We start from the raw sequence: 18,245 nt of genomic DNA on the forward strand, positions 1-18,245 counted from the left end.
ATACTTACTAGTTATATGTCCCTACTTCTAAGTAGGTAATCTATTATTAATATCCATGGGCAGGGCTCAACATACTTTCTCTGTAAAGGGCTAGATAATAACTATTTTAGGCTTTGTGGGCCATCTAGTGTCTGTCACACCTACTCAGCTCTGCTGCTGTAGTATGAAAGCAGCCACAGGTGTAGGTAAGTGAATCAATGTGGCTGTGTGCCAATCTAACCTTATTTACCAAATCTGGTGGTGGGATTGGCCTGTGGACTGTGGTTTGGTGATTGTCATCCCAGAGGAGACTCTTTTTCTTTAAATTATTTTATTACCCAAACTAGAAGAAACTAAAAAAATTGTGTTCTTTGTATAAAGTAGGCACTGTGATATGCTGTTGTTAGAAGTATAAATTTGAGAAAACTTTCTGAAGGGTAATTTGTTTAAAAATCTGTAAAAGTATTCATTTTACTTGACTCAGTAATCCCACTTCTATCCAAAGATATAATAAAAAAGATTTGCATTAAAATATTGGTACAATAATTAATTTTTATAGACTCATGAGAAATTGGAAACAGTTCAATAAGCAACCATAGAGAATTAGTTACATATATACCTGGTATATACCACGATATATGAGGCAGTAAGCATAACAGTTTGGAGAAGGCAATGGCACCCCACTCCAGTACTCTTGCCTGGAAAATCCCATGGACAGAGGAGCATGGTAGGCTGTAGTCCATGGGGTCGCGAAGAGTCGGACATGACTGAGCGACTTCACTTTGACTTTTCACTTCTATGCATTGGAGAAGGAAATGACAACCCACTCCAGTATTCTTGCCTAGAGAATCCCAGGGATGGGGGAGCCTGGTGGGCTGCCGTCTATGGGGTTGCAGAGAGTCGGACACGACTGAAGTGACTTAGCAGCAGCAGTAGCAGCAGCAGCAAGCATAACAGTTAAAAGCACGGACTACTGAGTCAGACTGCCTGTGTTCAAATCCTGGCTTTGTGTCTTACTAACTATATGACCTAATATTCTCTGACCTAAATATTAGTTTCTTTATCTGTGAAGTGACAAAAATTATAGTGCCTACTTTATAGAATTGTGAGGATCAAATGGGATAATTCACTTAAAGCTCTTAACACAATGTCCAGAACATAAGTGCAACATAAATGTCACTTGTCAGGAAAATCATGATGATAGGAATACAGACTTGGAAAAAAATGGAAAATGGAGAAATATGCAAAGTATAATGATAACTGAAAAAAAGCAGGTTCCAAGCTACATATAAGGTATAGTTTCAGTTTTGTGTTGAGAAAAAAGAATAGAAAACATTAGGTTTGAGGCACTTGGCATAACACCAGACAGACTTAACTTATAAAACTAGCTCTATAACCAGCAGCGTGATCTTGTTCAAATAACTTAGCTTCGTTGGGCCTCAGTTTCTTCATCTGTTAAGTGAGAATAGGTTGTTAGGATGATGAAACTGAGCTTATAGATGTAAAATATTTAGCATAGTGCTTGATATACAGTAGATAATCTATAAATGCTATTTCAAAAAATTTCAAATTATATCCACTCACACTTTCTAAATTGTCTTCAGGGACCATATACTCACTCAGTAATATACCTCTGAGTGTACTTTTACAATTTAGAAGGGAGCAATGGGATCTCAGAGCAATGTGATTATATATGCACCTGTGGCCTAAGAATTAAATTTATTCAAGACAATGAACTGATTAGTTCAAGTACAGCAAATTCAAGACTAACAAAGGTGAAACATGCTAACAGTTATGCAGATGGCATCAAATAGACTCATTTAAGAAAAAGATGAAATAAGTATAGAAAAAAATTCACCCAAGTAGAAAATTTGTGAATTAAAAATCAATTAGTTTAACATTCTTATACACTTTATTGGTAACCTTGCATGAAAAAAACAAGGATTTTAATTTTCCCCTATGTTTTTAAAGGATATCTTGGTGATCCAAGAAGAAATGTCAGAATGCTTGATATTCATTTGATGGCTGTACAAAAGAAGGCCATACCTAGGCATGCAGCCTGCTACTTGGTTCGTATTTTGTTCTCCAAGGAAATCCTGATTTCCAGCTCAGTAGGTATCAGTTCCCAAGGCTGCCAATCCCTGGATCCAAACAAAATGGCTGCAATAAGAGGTATGTAGGGACTTCCTTGGTGGTCCAGTGCCTAAGACTCTGTGCTTCCACTGCAGAGGGTGTGGGCTTGATCCCTGGTCAGGGAACTAAGATCCCACATGTCACATGGCATGGGGAAAAAAATAGAGGTATGTAAAGTCATTATAGGATCTTTGTTCATTTAGTTATCTGATGGGTGTTATTAATAGTTGAAGAAATAATGATAAAGTATGTGTAAATCTTAGAACTGTTCACTTTTTCACCTTGTCTAACCTAGATTTTTACAATTTAGTAGTGTATAATGGGTAGCAACTTCTAAAGAATAAAACGTGTTCATAGACTGATCAAATAAGATAAACTTTATTGGTTATAGTTGCTTATGGTTAATACTAGGTCAATTCCTCAGTGCTGAAACTTGGCACTAAAAAATAAGGAAAAAGCCAAAATAAGAAAAAGTGGGAAAATAAAGCACGTTTCATTGCTAGGAACTGACAACACAGAAATAGCATCTCATAATTAATCCACTCTGGCCTCCTGCCTTCTTGTTTTCCAGTAATGTGTATGGAGGTCCTGGAACTCTTAGGCACTAAGAATACAACAATGAATAAGTAGTTCTGACCACAGGAGTTCACAGTCTAGAAAAGGACACATTGGAGAAACAGATCAATTCCATTCCAGTGTGGCAATGTGGAAACTCAGAGAGCAGAGCACCTACTTTGAGGGTATTAGGGAGGACTTCCTAAGGACAAGACATTTAGAAAAGATTCCTTAGCTACATAAAGAAAACAGAAAGAGTGTTCTAGGCAGAGGGAGTAGCTTGTGGGGAAGATAGACATGTAATATGCACAAGTAACTGGATCATGAGGTGATAATGTTTGTAATAATACTGTTTTCTCCTTACAGGTTTCCTTCTGTTTTTAGATCTAATTTATCCATAGGGTTATTAAAGGGTATTAGCACCTGAAATAATTGACTTTTTGTAACACATTTTTTTTCCCCTAAAGCACCAAAACCTCATCATGGGCTCCTTAGGTCAGTGTTTTAGGGAATTGCACATTGGAAGAAATGAGATATTCAGCTAAGCATCCTCTTTGAGTAGAATTCCTAAACTCTTACTTAGAGAAAAGAATGACAATGAAAAAGAGAAAATTTCAGTATTTTAAATAAATTTTTTTGTCAGTTTCTTTGTTATTTCCCCCTTAATTTTCCTGAATTCTTGGTGCTATTTGCAGAACATCTGGCAGCAGTTTTTCCCAACTATGATTTGAGTGAACATGGAGAAGAGTGGCAAGCCTGTATTTCCAATATCAATTCTCTGATCCGCAATTTATGTTCGAGAAGAACACCAGTAAGTGATTTTTTTATCTAAATATGGTCACTGCTGTATAAGTACATACTGCATACAACTCCAGAACTGATGGTATGACATACAAGATCTTCAGCCCATGTGCTCAGATTCTTTAGTTTAGAGGCAAGGTGTGTTCTCTTGCATCCTGCCTGTTCATTTCACTCTTTGACATTTTGTGCCCCATAAAAATATCCTAAAGATAAAATAAATACAGTGTTATAATTAGTATATTTCAAGCCAAGGGTTACACCAGAAAAAGATTTCAACTACAAAGATATTTGGCAAGTCTTTTTCAGGATCCCACTGAGTAACACATAAAAGAGCAGACCGTGGTACTACTTAGCTGTTCTAATGGTAGTTAGGAATGGCACAGAAGAAAAGGAAGGTACTTCATTACTTGTTCACTTTCAGTGATGGCAGAAACTGGTGAAAATGATGCATATCATGAGGTTAAGTTTTCACAGATATTTTATAATCTGTTTAGCTACATGGTAAGTGGGAATCTGACTTCTCTCTCACCGATCCTATCTTCAGAGTGCATTTGAGTTTTTTTTTTTTTTTTAAACACAAACAGGTCAGTAGGGAAGAGAGTCATGTCTATTGCCTTCTGATGAAGCATTTAACATAATGACAATTCTTAACTTCTACCCACCTCTCTAAAGCCCCCATTTTATTCTCACCATATCTAGTCACTCCTGTGTCTCTAGAGTGAGTTGATGGAAACTGTTTGCCAAGAATATTTGTAGCTGAGCTTATATTTTCTTGGTGAATGGCTTGATTTCAGTGATAACTCAAGCACCATCTGTATGAAACCAAATCTGCTTATTTTTCACATTCCCTTTTATATCCTACAAAAATTACACCTTAAACATTTGAATGTAAAATTATGATACTGCCTGGAAATGGTAATTTGAATATTGCTTAGGCATCAGAAGAGAAGCAGCATCTGCCAGTGCCTGCTGTGTCCTTGATTAGGAGAAGGATAGGTCCTTACTACTCAAAGTGGGTCCGTGGACCAGCAGCTGCAGCACTGGAAAGCTTGTGAGAAAGGCAGTCTTGAGTTTCATACCAGACTAACTGAGGCAGAATTTGAATTATAGCCAGACCCCCAGGTGATTTATGTGCACATTGAAGTTCAAGAAGCCCTAATCTAGAGCAGTGGTCAACTCTAGGTATATGTTAAAAACATGTGAGGCACTTAAAAAAAAAGTTAGTAATGCTGGAGCTCTCCCTCTCCCTCCACCAGAGATTCTGGTTGAATTTGCCATGAGTGGGGCCCCAGCACTGCTTTAAGAAAACACAAGATCTCTAGGGTAATTCAAATGCTCAAATGTACAGACAGATTAGAAGACCACTGGGGAAAGAGAAAAAAAAATTAAGAAAAAACAACCTCAAAGTTGTCATCTTTGAGAAACTCATGTATTCATTTATTTATGATATGTTCATTAAGCACTTATTTTGTGCCAACAACTGTTGTTTGTTGTTGTGGTTTAGTCACTGAGTTGTGGTGTCTTGACTCTTTTTGCAACCCCAGGGACTGTAGCCCTCTGGGCTGCCTCTGTCTGTGGGACTTTCCAGGCAAGAATATTGGAGTGTGTTACTATTTCCTTCTCTAGGAGATCTTCCTGACCCAGGGATTGAACAATCGTTTCTGGCACTGGCAGGCGGATTATTTACTACTGAGCCACCAGGGAAGCCCATTTAGTTCGTTAGACTGCTACTAAATGCCCCAAGGGCCGACTCATTGGGAAAGACCCTGATGTTAGGAAAGATTGAGGGCAGGATGAGATGGTTGGATGGCATCACTGACTCAATGGACATGAGTTTGAGCAAACTCTGGGAGACGGTGAAGGACAGGGAAGCCTGGTGTGCTGGAGTCCATGGGGTCAGGAAGAGTCAGACAATGATTGAGTGACTGAACAACAACAAAGTCCCCCAAGAAGCAGCGAGTCATGGCAGCTGGAGGAGGAATCCACCTATAGTTTTATTTCATGCCACAGAGGATTCCTGTGCTTCAGCCCAGCTGATTAGAAACAGTTGCTTCTTCATCACCCTGGAGGAACCTGGTAGATGATGAAGCATGTCCATATTTTCCCACTATGGGACTTTGTTTATAGATACAATTTTGTGTTTCAACAGAAAACTGTTCATAACAATGGAGGGCCTACCAAACGCAAAAGAGATTCGAATGATGAAAGAGATGGTGATGACAATGCAAGTAGTTCCCAGGTTTCTCAGCAAGAAGCTATCTCAGAAACAAGAGAACATGGGAATTCTCCCCAGAACAGCAGCGCTATCCCTGAAGGAATTCAAGAACCTTCCACTGATGGTGCAGCAGTCTCTTATGAAACACTAGGTGAGTGTTAAAATAAGTTCTCTTGCTGATAAATGTTGAATTTCAGTGATGCATTTGTGGGGCCCTTATTTTTCTGTCTACTTTTATGTATGTTTGAAAATTTTCATGAGAAAGCTAAATAACTTAAATCTCTTATATCTGTGATTAATGAACTATAGAGACCTAGTTCTGAGACTGATAGTTTTTAACATTAAACTAAGTCTATTATTTTTCCTTTGAAAAGTGGTTCTCAGCTGATTCCTTTGACTGGTGTGAACTCTCTCAGGTTAGTCACCTTTCTCTGCAGGTAAAAGAGGAGCTACAGCTGGATGGACCAGGAGCAGTTCGGGGTCTTGGTCTCTGTGTGCCAGGCACACTGTAGATGCTTCATAAAGTGTTTTTGCATGAATTAATGAATCTCGTTCATCAGAACACTGGCCCTCACTGCTAGCTAAGTGCTGGAGGCATAGCCTGCTTTGTTAGTGTCAAGTAGGGTGGGTTCTGTAGGTGACTGTGCACTCACACCTTGCATGCCTTTCCCCAGGATGCTGGAGTTTAGTGGTACCTGAGGTAGGAAAACTGTTTTCTGTCTTTCCTTGGCCCTCCATGTCAGCCCTAAGTAGGCTATTACCTATGAATCTGATCAGACAAAATTATTTAAATAATGTATCTTTATAGTATATTTTTTCCATTATAATCAGGTTGTATGTACACCATGGAAACAAACTCTGGCCAAATTATACCACCACAACAAGATCACTGGGCAAATAGTTCCTAGATTAAAAGGAGCAGAGAACAAACAGCCACAGGCAGGAGCCTGAGCAGCCCTGAGACCATGGCATCTGGGGTCCATTGATATCTCTGGGGCTCTGTGTCTGTAGCTTCCATGATTTTTAGGTTCTAGTTTTCTATTGTCATTGTTCAGATTCCCAGGAGAGGGAATCCAGTTTGGGCAGCTTAGGTCACAGGTCTCTGACCCTGACTCAGCTAGAATCAGAGGACAGGGCAGCTAAGCAGATGGCGAGCCAGGCAGCCATCACAATTTATGTGTAGTCTATTATGCCATTTTATTGAAAACTGGAATATATTTTGGAGGAAAGAGAAGTTTCCACAATCAAGATAACTTAACAAACTATTGTGGACATTTTAATTTTCTCCCAGCTTTTTTTTCTTATGAACATTTTAAAGACTTATGGTCTCCATATAATTACTCTTCTTTGAAATATATGTTTTTCCTTAAAAATATCCAGTCTTCATAATCATTTCATTTTAACAGGCATATAACATTTCATTGAGTAAGTATAACATAATTTATTTAGCTACTTCCCTCTCTTTGTTATTTTTTGTTTTTCATTTGAAGACTTTTTAGAGAAAATCATCAATCATGAAAATCATGCCACCAAAAAGGAAGAATTGTACATATTTTGGATTCTTTTAAATTATGTCCTCAGAATTTGAATTACCAGGTTAAATAGTATTTACCTTTTTTTCTGAACTCGATAAATATTGCTAGATTAACCTTACAGATGTTAAGTCTTTGGAGTGAATTTTTAAAATAATTTAATATCTCTTGCTAATTGTTGGATCTGGGTGATTCAACAGTTTATACTCTTACCCCTTAAATGATGGATTTCCAAGATGAAAAATATGTTTATTGTAAGAATGATATGTTTGTCTAATATATTTTCTTGAACAAGTAATTCTTTGTTATATGTACAATATAATACTTTAAAGTATGATTAATTTAATCACTATGGACTGAAGAAAGACGGTGATGATTAGGCTATAGAGTTGAGAAATAAAAACAGGCTTAAAATTTATTTTTAAGTTCAAGTAACTTATCTAAAATACAATATTCTAAGATAAGTTTGGAGGGAGGTGGGAGGGGGGTTCATGTTTGGGAACGCATGTAAGAATTTAAGATTTTAAAATTAAAAAAAAAATAAATAAATAAAAAATAAAAAAATAAAAAAATAAAAAAAAAAAAACAAAGGCAATGGGATGAGCAACTTCATTTCAGCTAAAGTGTACAAAGCAAGGCCACAAAAAAAAAAAAATAAGATAAGTTTGTTGATATTTATTTTTTATTTTTATTTTTTTATTAGTTTTTAAATTTTTTTAATTTTAAAATCTTTAATTCTTACATGTGTTCCCAAACATGAACCCCCCTCCCACCTCCCTCCCATCTCTGTGGGTCATCCCCATGCACCAGCCCCAAGCATGCTGTATCCTGTGTCAGACATAGACTGGCGATTCAATTCTTACATGATAGTATACATGTTAGAATGCCATTCTCCCAAATCATCCCACCCTCTCCCTCTCCCTCTGAGAGTTTGTTGATATTTAAATGATAAACAATACCAAATAAAAAACCCTACATTTTAAAATTATAAATATTTTAATAAGAATCATGATCCTTAATTTTGAAAAAGCCTTTTTTATAAGTAGGAAAACAATTCATGAAAACTACTTAGAATTTTTGATGCAATAAAAATTAATTTTAAATAATTACTTAGAATTTGTTACCAAATGTAATGTTAAAACTGATTGTATCCTAAAAGATAGCAGAGTCCTGAATTGTCCTCTTAACAATCAGAGCATGTACCATTATATCAGGAGTGATTCCTGTCTCATTTCTAATGCTGTCTCATGATACACTAAAAAGTTAAAGCTTTCATTTTTTTAGCCTCTCAATTTCTCGTTTTTTTTAATTGTACAAATTTTTATTTGAACTTCATTCCATTGATACATCAGCTTAGGTAAAACTGACATCTTAACTATACTGAATCTTCCAATTCATTAGCACAGTGTAATAGGCAGATTCTGAGGTGACTTCAAGATCGCTGTTTATGCATTGTGCATGCTGAATGCATATCCCCTTGAGTGTATCCTGCTAATGAATGTTAAATCCACTAATCCACACTCAAGGGGAAATGCAAGCTCTCAAATTCTTGAGCCTTGAAAGTTTAGCAAAATCAACTTTTCTATTACAACGTTTTAAAAAACTTGAACGTAACATTTGCCATGAAAATCGACATCTTCTTTCCCTTTTGCTTCTAGAATATCTTGGAGATCCAAGTAGAAATATACAGATGCCGAAATCACTTCTGATTACAGCAAAAGAGAAGGCTCGCCCAGAGCTGTCAGCCAGATACCTTATTCGCAACCTCTTCACAGAGGAAGTCCTAAGTAGTGTCCGTGGCAGTCAGGAGTGTGGAGTGCTCTCCCTGAACGCCAATAAAATTAATGCTCTTCAAGGTTTGTTATATGTTGAATATGTGAGAATAAATAAAAGCAAAGTGTGTTAGAGAGGATAAAGAAAAATTTATTCAGTTTGTGTAAGTTTTGAGGAGAGAGGCTGCTCTTTTACTAATTCCATTAGGGTATGACAGGAGCAGGTTCATGAATGTGTTTCTTTTTGCCTTTGGGTTCTCAGGGCTAATTGCTCTGTCTTGAGCAGCATTATTAGAGCAGGAAAGGCATTATCGACTGTGACTTCTGGTATGGACTGCCAGATGAATGGAAACTCAAACCTTCATTTACTGGGGATCAAAATTGAAGCTGCTGGGCTTTATCAGTTTGCAGAAGTGTTAACAATAGTACGGCAGGTTAATTTGCTAGTTTTCCCTTGTGCACATGAGCATAGTATAGACTTTATCTATGACATAAATAGATGAAATAATAAAGCTTCCAGCAGCAACTCTGTGAAATCTTAAATTTAGACCAAGCAGTAAACAGAGTATTTCTTACTTATGTCACTGGTACCCAGCAAAGATACAGTTCTGAGCCCTGGCCTAATCTCAGTTGGCTGGTTCCTGCCTTCATATCACACGTTTCACATCCATCGGATTTGAAGAACACTTGTGTTTCACACTACACTAAAGAAATCTGACTTACAGCACCTTTTGTAAGCATTTGCTATCTCATCTAATCCAGTAGTTTTCAAACTTTTTTTTACTGCAACCCATAGTAAGAAATATGTTTTACATGTGACTCAGTGTGTGTGTGATTTTTTAAAAAACTGAAGCAAAAATTTCACAAACAAAACTTACTTTTTCTATAACAGTTATGTTTCAATATTTTCTATTCTATTAACTTTTTTTTAATTTTTATTTTTACTTTATTTTGCTTTACAATACTGTATTGGTTTTGCCATACATTGACATGAATATTCTATTAACTTTAATTTTAAAAAAGTGCTGCTATTACTGATTTCACGACCCAGAAATTGGTCACAACTTGCAGTTTAAACGTCACTGAACCAGGCAAAAAATCAAAACCCATTTCCTCTTACCTTACAGTAAAAAAAAGAACAGAGTTTGTAACCAGTTTGGAAATGAAGGTGTTTATAGAAGAAATAATCTAATTTAAAAAAATGTGTTTTGTTTGCTGATTGGTATCAGCAATGGGTAAACTTCATTATTCTTCTATTCTCAATTCACTTTTTATCCTAAGATTTTATAATTTGGAGGGAACTCTTCCGGAAATTAGTAGTCACTGATAAATAATGTCCAGAAGCCAAAGATATTGATATAAGAAACTATGATGTGATGCTCTCTGAGAACTCAGTTATCATTTAAGATCTCTTTAGAGAATGGTCCATATGGAGAAAGTTAATAGGCTGTATATTTGTAATGAGCAAACAGCCCTTACTCCTGCCCCTCTCCCCTCCATTTCTGAATATCACAGAACTGGAAAATTATAGCAATAGGAAGTACATTAGGTCCTCTTATACAGCGAATCTTTCAGAGCAGGCATTCCCACTGGCATCTGTCACCTTTGATTCACCATATCTCTTTACTGGGGGATTTTTCAATGGAGACTAACTCTGGAGTTAAGCATTTATGTGCACAACCAAAATCTTTCCCCACTAAGAAACTTTTATGACTAATGTTTCAGAGAATACATTTTGGGAAACAACCAACCAATTTAGGTTCCTTGTTGCAGTCTATTGAAAGCTTTGCAGGTGCTTGTCTTCCAGGCTATTATCTGTCCCAGTTTTGCTGTCTTTGGGAGATGGGACAAGCCTGCTTTCCATAACTTCTTTTTTGTTAATAAAAATGGGCAGCAGGATAGAACTTGATACTGAATCCAGTGTCATACCACTAAAGCCTCCTTCCAGGCTACCACTGATCTGTTAGCCTTTTGAATGTGAAAGGTCTTTTACTTTGTCACATGATGTGCTAAAAATTTTGGACATACACTGTGTTTATGGCATTGTCCTGATTTCCCAGCCTGTTATTTAAATTTTAAAAATCTATTTTCTTTGACCAGAATATATTAAATATCATCACTTCAACATGTAATCAATATAAAAATTACTGACAAGATAGTTTACCCTTTTTCCAGCCTATTAATCCTATCGAAAAGCAGATGACATTAATGTAGCCAAGTAATGCTGGCCTGTAGTGTGATTGCCAGATCCTTTTCTAAGAGCTCAAAGGTACTTAGGAAATTACCTAAGAAAGTATCTAAGAGCAGCTCTGTTCTTCTTGTTAACACCTGTCTTCCCCACCTCTCCCTTTGTCCTCCCACTTTCTCTAAGAGTACTCCTTGAGGTATGTTGCCCTGTCACCTTTTGTGACAGAAGTTTTCATTTACCTGCAAGATCTAAAGACTCTTATTTCTTTTGTCTGAGATAAACCAAGCAGTGGCAAAGAATTTAGCAGTCATAGCTTCTTGCCTCTAAAATTATGAAAGACACTGCAGCCTCTGGTGTATTAGATCCTTATTATTAATAGCATATTTCTGTGATACAATGAATAACATGCTAGATGTGTCTTTGATAAATTTAAGAATAAGGAAAGTTTATATTGGGTACTGAAGAGAGCAGAGGGTTTCCATCCTGGTTATATAGCAAGATGATGGGATATTGGGTTTGTGTGTGTGTGTGTGTGTGTGTGTGTGTGTGTGTGATTGAAGAATGGTGCTATTTTATATTATTATCCTTTCAGATGAAAAGATTGTTCAGCTAATTTAATGAAAGTTACAGTCCATGTGTTTTAATTAAAGTCTTAATGACCTTTTCACAGAAAGAGAAATAGTACTAAGGTTGAATAAATTCATTTCTCTGAGAAGTGATTTCTAATTAATTGTCATATTTTGGGACTTTACCACCAGAATTTCTCCAGGACATCTACCCGACTTGTGATCTATCGGAAAATGGATACGACTGGAAATTGTGTGTGATGGCTATGAATAGTTATATTCGTAGTCTTAGATGTGACCTGGAGAGGTCCACAGATGAATCACAGTCACCTCCAGCAATGACTCCTTCAACAGAGTCCAAGCCAAAAGATACTGACTTAGCTGACTAAATGTTAGCCATCCAACCTTTTCTTTTTTGCTATTGTACCAGCCTGTAAGTTTCTCATGTTATTAACTCCAAAATTAGCCTGTTGTAGTAGCATTGTAGATCAGTATTCACACTTAAAGAAATAACTTAAATTCTTTTTTTGCCCACAAGGGAGGCAGAATTGCATTGGAAAGATAGGCGATGTTTCATCTTATGAGTAAAGCGATGGGCAGTATTCCAATAAGAACCTCTCAATAAGAGAATAGTAGTAAACTCCTAAAGATTGTTATTATTGCTGTTTTAATGTAGAGTAAAAATAGTACATTTAGCTCTTAATGACAGATGTAATCTGAATGTTAGTGATGCAGATATGAGTAGTGACTTAGAGCCATACTTGGATAGGCAAACCATAATACTGAGCACGGTAACTTGCTGGTATTGACAGTCAATATGTCAAGTGATTCTGCAGTACAGAGCTTGAGTTAAGCTACACTGTTTCAGAAGGGCTGTATGGCTTACATATAACCAAAAAATCTTACAGATTCTTAATTTCAGATTAATACATCTAAATTAGTCTTCAGCTTCACTATTCACTATTATTTTGCAAATAATTTTATAAACTACTAGTAATAGAGTTAATATAGGAAAGTTAACTTATACCCTAGGCAAGATTAAATTTCAAATTGTACATGCAGATTTAAAATTTGATTTGTATTTTGTGGTATCTCAAGTATTTCCTGTATTAGAAGCAGAATTACAAAAACAAAAACTGCATATTTGCAGAAATTTTTCAAGATTTATATAGTTAGCTCTATTATGGTGTTTGTTTATGTAAGTTACTAGACCAGCCCTGTCCAATAGAACTTTCCATTATGTTGGTAAAATTCTATGATTTTACATTGCCCAACATGGTAGTAGCCACCTGTGGCTTTTGAGTACTTGAGATGTGGCTACTTAGATGTAGGAATTACCTTTTAAATTGTATCTCATTTTAGCTAATTAAAATTAAAATTTAAATAGTCACATGTGGATAGTGGCTACTATATTAGATAGCACAGATTAGAATGCACATTTTTTTAAGTGTTTAAAATTGTCCCCACAGTTTGAGTCATAGTTATATACACACTGGAGAAGGAAACAGCAACTCACTCTAGTATCTATTCTTGCTTGGGAAATCGTCATGGATAGAGGAGCCAGGTGGGCTACAGTTGATGGGGTCAAAAAGAGCAGCTGAGTAGCTTTCACTTCACTTCCATATATATATAACTTTAATATCATACCCATTGAGCAAAATAAGTTTCATAAAGGTGTTTCAGATCTTATTTAAACTAAATTAGACCTTTTGTATCCAGAACAACAATGTTCAAAATTTCACAGGTCAGTTTTGTTATTGTATTAGTCCAATATTAAACATTTAAAATGCCTGTTCATAAGACTTGTTTTTGATAAGTTTATCTTTAGTGTATTGTTTTCCAAATAAATACAATAAATAAACATCTTGTTTTCTTAATACAGATGCTTTTTTTTTCATGTAATTTTATAGAACTTTTACTAATGTCATCGATACCTATTCCCTGGTGGCTCAGATGGTAAAAGAATCTGCCTGCAATGTGGGAGGCCTGGGTTTGATCCCTGGGTTGGGAAGATCCCCTGGAGAAGGAAATAGCAACCCACTCCAGTACTTTTGCCTGGAGAACCTCATGGACAGAGGAGCCTGGCAGGCTAAAGTCTTTAGGGTGGCAAAGTGGACACTACTGAGCGACTAACACTTTCTGCATAGCATTTTTAATTTAATGATAACATTTCCAGCCAGGTTCATTAATGTGGCACAGTTAGAATGTTTGTTTTCTTGCTTGATAAGCAAACAGAATAGTTTAATCCAGTAACAATAATTTACCATTGTGGGTATAACTGTAGGGATCTTGAAAACTGCAAGTGTTTTGTCCTTCCTGGGTAAAACAAGTGTTACTAGAGCATAATATTATTATACTTTAATATTTATTTAAATATATGCCAGTATTTTAATTTTGGTCAGCAAGGCTTCAATGTTTAGCTCTGGCTTTTACTTTTCTTTATAGCCCATATCCACATCTAGTGAAGTAATATCTTTGCAACATTAGGCAACAGTGGCGATCTAACCACATTCACTCTTGTGTAGAAGTAAAGCACTTGTCACTCCCTCCTTCACCCCAATTTATTTTAACTCATGTTAAATTTGCAATGAATTTTTTTCACCATGATTAAAAAAACCCTGCACATTCACTCTGAGATGGAATAATTGGGAATCTCAAATGATCAGTAAAATTAATTTGAAAGATTGGCGGGTGACAGGTTTAAATCTCAGGACACCAACACAGGTGGGCAAGAAACACTTTTTCTGTATAACACTTCCTATTTTGATTTCACAGCTTTCAGGTGATCTCGCCAGCCCCTTTGGGCCAAGACCCCTGCCCCGCCCCGCCTCCGGGAGTCCCCAGTGGGCAGGGCTAGGTTTTAGCTCACTAGGCTGCGCGGACCGGGTCGGGTAACGCCAGGCTTTCCAGGCGGGGTTCGGTTCTGAATTCCCCTCCACCCTGGGCGGTAGCACGGGACCCCTTCACGAGCTTCCGGCTGTTCTCGTGAGGTTTTCAGCCCCGTGAACCCACTCTCAGCTCCCGCCCGGCTGGCCTCCCAGCGTCCAGGTGTCCGCTCCTCTGGGGAGACCGGCCAGGAGACGCTCTCCTCAGCGCTTGCCTGAGTGGGCAAGTCAGGCTCTGGGGCCGGCAGAAATCCTCGTGTGAGGGCCCCGCCGAGGGGCCTGGTCACAGTGCTGCAGCTGAGCGCAGGGGCTGCTTGGGACTACTGCTCGGGCGCTGCAGGTACGGTCTCAGCCCCGCTACAAGTGCTGGTTTGTTGCCAGTCCCTCGGCCCCTTCTGAGTCACAGTCTGGCTCCTAGTGGGCAAGCCCTGTGGGGCGACACTGGAATAGGGGCTCCCACAAAGTGACCCACTTTGTCACTGGCTTCCTGCCACCACCTGCCCCCAGCCCCTTTCCCACCTGAGGACTCGGAGACTCGGGGAGACAGCAGAGAGGGGCTGCGCGGGCATGGGGGAGGGGCAGTGTGGTGTGTGGAGCCACTTCCCCGAACTTCCCACGCGGTGTCTGGGGCTCTGCGGTGCAGAGGGTGCTTCAGCCTCACCCCCTGCGTTCTAGGCTCCCCTCAGTGGTGTCCTCTTCACGAATGACTGGTGGTTCCCGTGAGGGTGAGCGAAGTCGGAGCGACCTGTGACGCCATCTTGATGACGTCGCTCTTAGGCTCGGGTTTCAGCCTCCACGCGCTGGAGTGGAAACAGCATTAGTTATTCAAGGCGTGTGGTGTCTTCCTGGATCGGGGGTCAAACTGATCCAGGAAAGACCGGTTCTCCCCTGCATTGACAGGCAGGTTATTTACCACTGAGCCACCAGGGAATCCCGTTTTCCATATACTTCTGTTACCGAATTAGGTAACAGACTGCCACTTGGGCCCTTAGCCTGGCCAAGGCCCGCAGTGCCTCGAGGTGAAGATTCTTTTTATGTTCAGGTTCTGGCAGCCAAAAAGTAAACTCAAGCTGACATCAAAGCAGGGCAAGCTTAATTCAATGGCCAGAGGATGGGAAAGTGAGAACTCACTTTGCCAGTCAACTTCTCTATGTGGGGGATGTGGTCACGAATAAGACAAGATTTTTAACCGGCAAGGTTAATAAGGAGGAGACCTGTACTTTGATTTTCTGGGAATAGGTGGGGTTCTTCCTGGAAATGGAGTGCCATCTCTTTTCTGCCCTTGTATGGTCTTTTGGCTTTTGGGTCAGAAGCAGGTCAAATCATCCTGGCGAGGACAGGTGGAGATCTTACTATTACAGTGAGTTGGTAATAAGATGCAGGGCAACCTTTGACCCACTTTGGAAGCTGAACAAGCTTTCACTAGTTTTCTTGTGGATGGATTCTATTGTTATTTGCTGTGAACACAGCTAGAGGATATGGTTAGTTTTGGTTTTCTGCTCTTCTGCCTGAATGGGGAGGGGCAGAGGTATGATTCTGTGGCAAGAGTCTTGGGAACACTTCCATGCAGGACCAGCTACTTAAGTGGCTCAGAGGGTAAAGCATCTGCCTGCAATTCGGGAGACATGGGTTCGATCCCTGGGTCAGGAAGATCCCCTGGAGAAGGAAGAGGCAATCCACTCCAGTACTCTTGCCTGGAAAATCCCATGGACAGAGAAGTCTAGTAGGCTACAGTCCATATGGTGGCAAAGAGTTGGACACAACTGAGTGACTTCACTTTAACTTTTTCTTTCATGCAAAATGATGAATTCAGGTTTGATACTGTTTAAATAGCATGGTTTTAATTTTTTTATTATTTAAAAGTTTTTTTATTTGGAAGATAATTGCTTTACAAAATTTTGTTGTTTTCTGCCAAGTATCAACATGAATCAGCCATAGGTATACATATGTCCCTTCCCTCTTTGAACCTCCCTTCCTACCCCTCCCCTATAGATTGTTACAGAACCCCTGTTTGAGTACCCTGAGTAATACAGCAAATTCCCTTTGGCTATCTATATTACATATGGTATTGTAAGTTTCCATGTTACTGTATCCATACATCTCACCCTCTCTTTCCTCCTCTCCCCTCCCCATCCATATGTCTGTTCTCTAGGTCTGTTTCTCCTTTGCTGCCCTGCAAATAAATTCATCAGTACCATCTCTCTAATTCCATATATATGCATTTGTATATGATATTTATCTTTCTCTTTCTCACTTACTTAATTCTGTATAATAGGCTCTAGGTTCGTCCACCTCATTAGAACTGACTCAAATGTGTTCCCTTTTATGGCCGAGTAATATTCCATTATATATATATATATATGTATCACAGCTTCTTTATCCATTCATCTGTTGATGGACATCTAGGTTGCTTCCATGTTCTAGCTATTGTAAATAGAATAGCATGGTTTTAATTTTTAACATTTTATTTTGGGATAATTTTGGACTTACAAAAGAGTTGCAAAAGTAGTACAGAGAGTTTCCGTACACCCTTCACCCAGCTTTTGTAAATGTGATACAGTCATCAAAACTCAGAAATTAACATTGGTACAGTGCTGTTAACTCCAGACTTCATGTGTATTTCACCAGGTTTTCTGCTTAAGTTCTTTTTCACTTCCAGAAGTCAATCCAAGATCCTATGTTTTATTTAATTTTCATGTGTCCTTAGCCTCCTCCCACCTGTGACAGTTCTCAGTATTTCCCTATTTTTCCTGACTTTGATACTTTTGAATGAAGAGTACTGATCAGTCATTTTGTAGAATGTCCCTCAATTTGAGTTTGTCTGATGTGTTCTTGTGATTAGACAGGTTTTGCATTCTTGGGAAGAACACCCTAGAGGTGATGTGCTCTTCTCAATATCACAACCTTCTCAATTTTTCAGTGAAATGGTTATAAGAAGGTTCAGTGGTTTGCCCCAAATCAGAGCTGCTAGTGCCAAAGCCAGGACTAGACCTCAGGTCTCACTTTTATGCTAGAGTTGTTAGTGCAAATCTGTAAATTCTTTCATGTATTTTTCAATACTACTGAATTATTCAGGATTATGACTGCTGAGCCCTAGATTGGCTCCTGCACAATAAAGTAGGGGGAAGGGGAGACTGGATGGTCAATGGACAGAAATCCTAAAAGAAAAATAGTACAGTTGACCCTTGAACAACATGGAGATTAGGGGCTCTGACCCTCCGCAAAGTCAAAAATCCATGTATAATTTATAGTCAGCTCTTTCTGTATACCTGGCTCCTCTGTGTTTGCAGTTACTCTGAATCTGAGGTTTCACATTGGCAAATTCAGCCAACTATGGATTGTGTAGTATTTACTGTTGGGGAAAAGAAATCCACATATAAGTAAACCTATACAGCTCAGACTTGAGTTGTTCAAGGGTCCCCTGTACTTTCAAATGCTCTGAAGTTGAGCACTTGCTCAGTGACTCTGCTAGTTCATGAATGGTAGGGGTGATGGTCAACACTTAGTGAACCCCAGCTATGTGCCAGGTCTAAACTCAGCATCACCATCTTCCCTTTCTAGAATCTCTGCTTTGCAGAAGAAGCTGAGAACCACATTTCCCAGAACCCCTGTCTCAGTA

At 38.5% G+C, this 18,245-nt stretch overlaps 1 protein-coding gene across 1 annotated transcript in view; it reads left to right on the top strand.

Annotated features, from left to right (window-relative positions):
• Window positions 1-12,333, top strand: part of BEND2 (BEN domain containing 2) — a 54,588-nt gene extending 42,255 nt beyond the window's left edge. The window contains 6 exon segments of the mRNA XM_018043708.1: window positions 1,951-2,151; window positions 3,363-3,478; window positions 5,618-5,809; window positions 6,630-6,660; window positions 8,874-9,071; window positions 11,934-12,333. Coding sequence (XP_017899197.1) covers window positions 1,951-2,151; window positions 3,363-3,478; window positions 5,618-5,809; window positions 6,630-6,660; window positions 8,874-9,071; window positions 11,934-12,130 — 935 coding nt within the window. The 3' untranslated portion in view covers window positions 12,131-12,333.
• The last annotated feature ends 5,912 nt before the right edge of the window (window positions 12,334-18,245 follow it).

The sequence above is a fragment of the Capra hircus genome, assembly GCF_001704415.2.
Source record: "Capra hircus breed San Clemente chromosome X unlocalized genomic scaffold, ASM170441v1, whole genome shotgun sequence".
In the NCBI taxonomy this organism is placed as follows: domain Eukaryota; kingdom Metazoa; phylum Chordata; class Mammalia; order Artiodactyla; family Bovidae; genus Capra; species Capra hircus.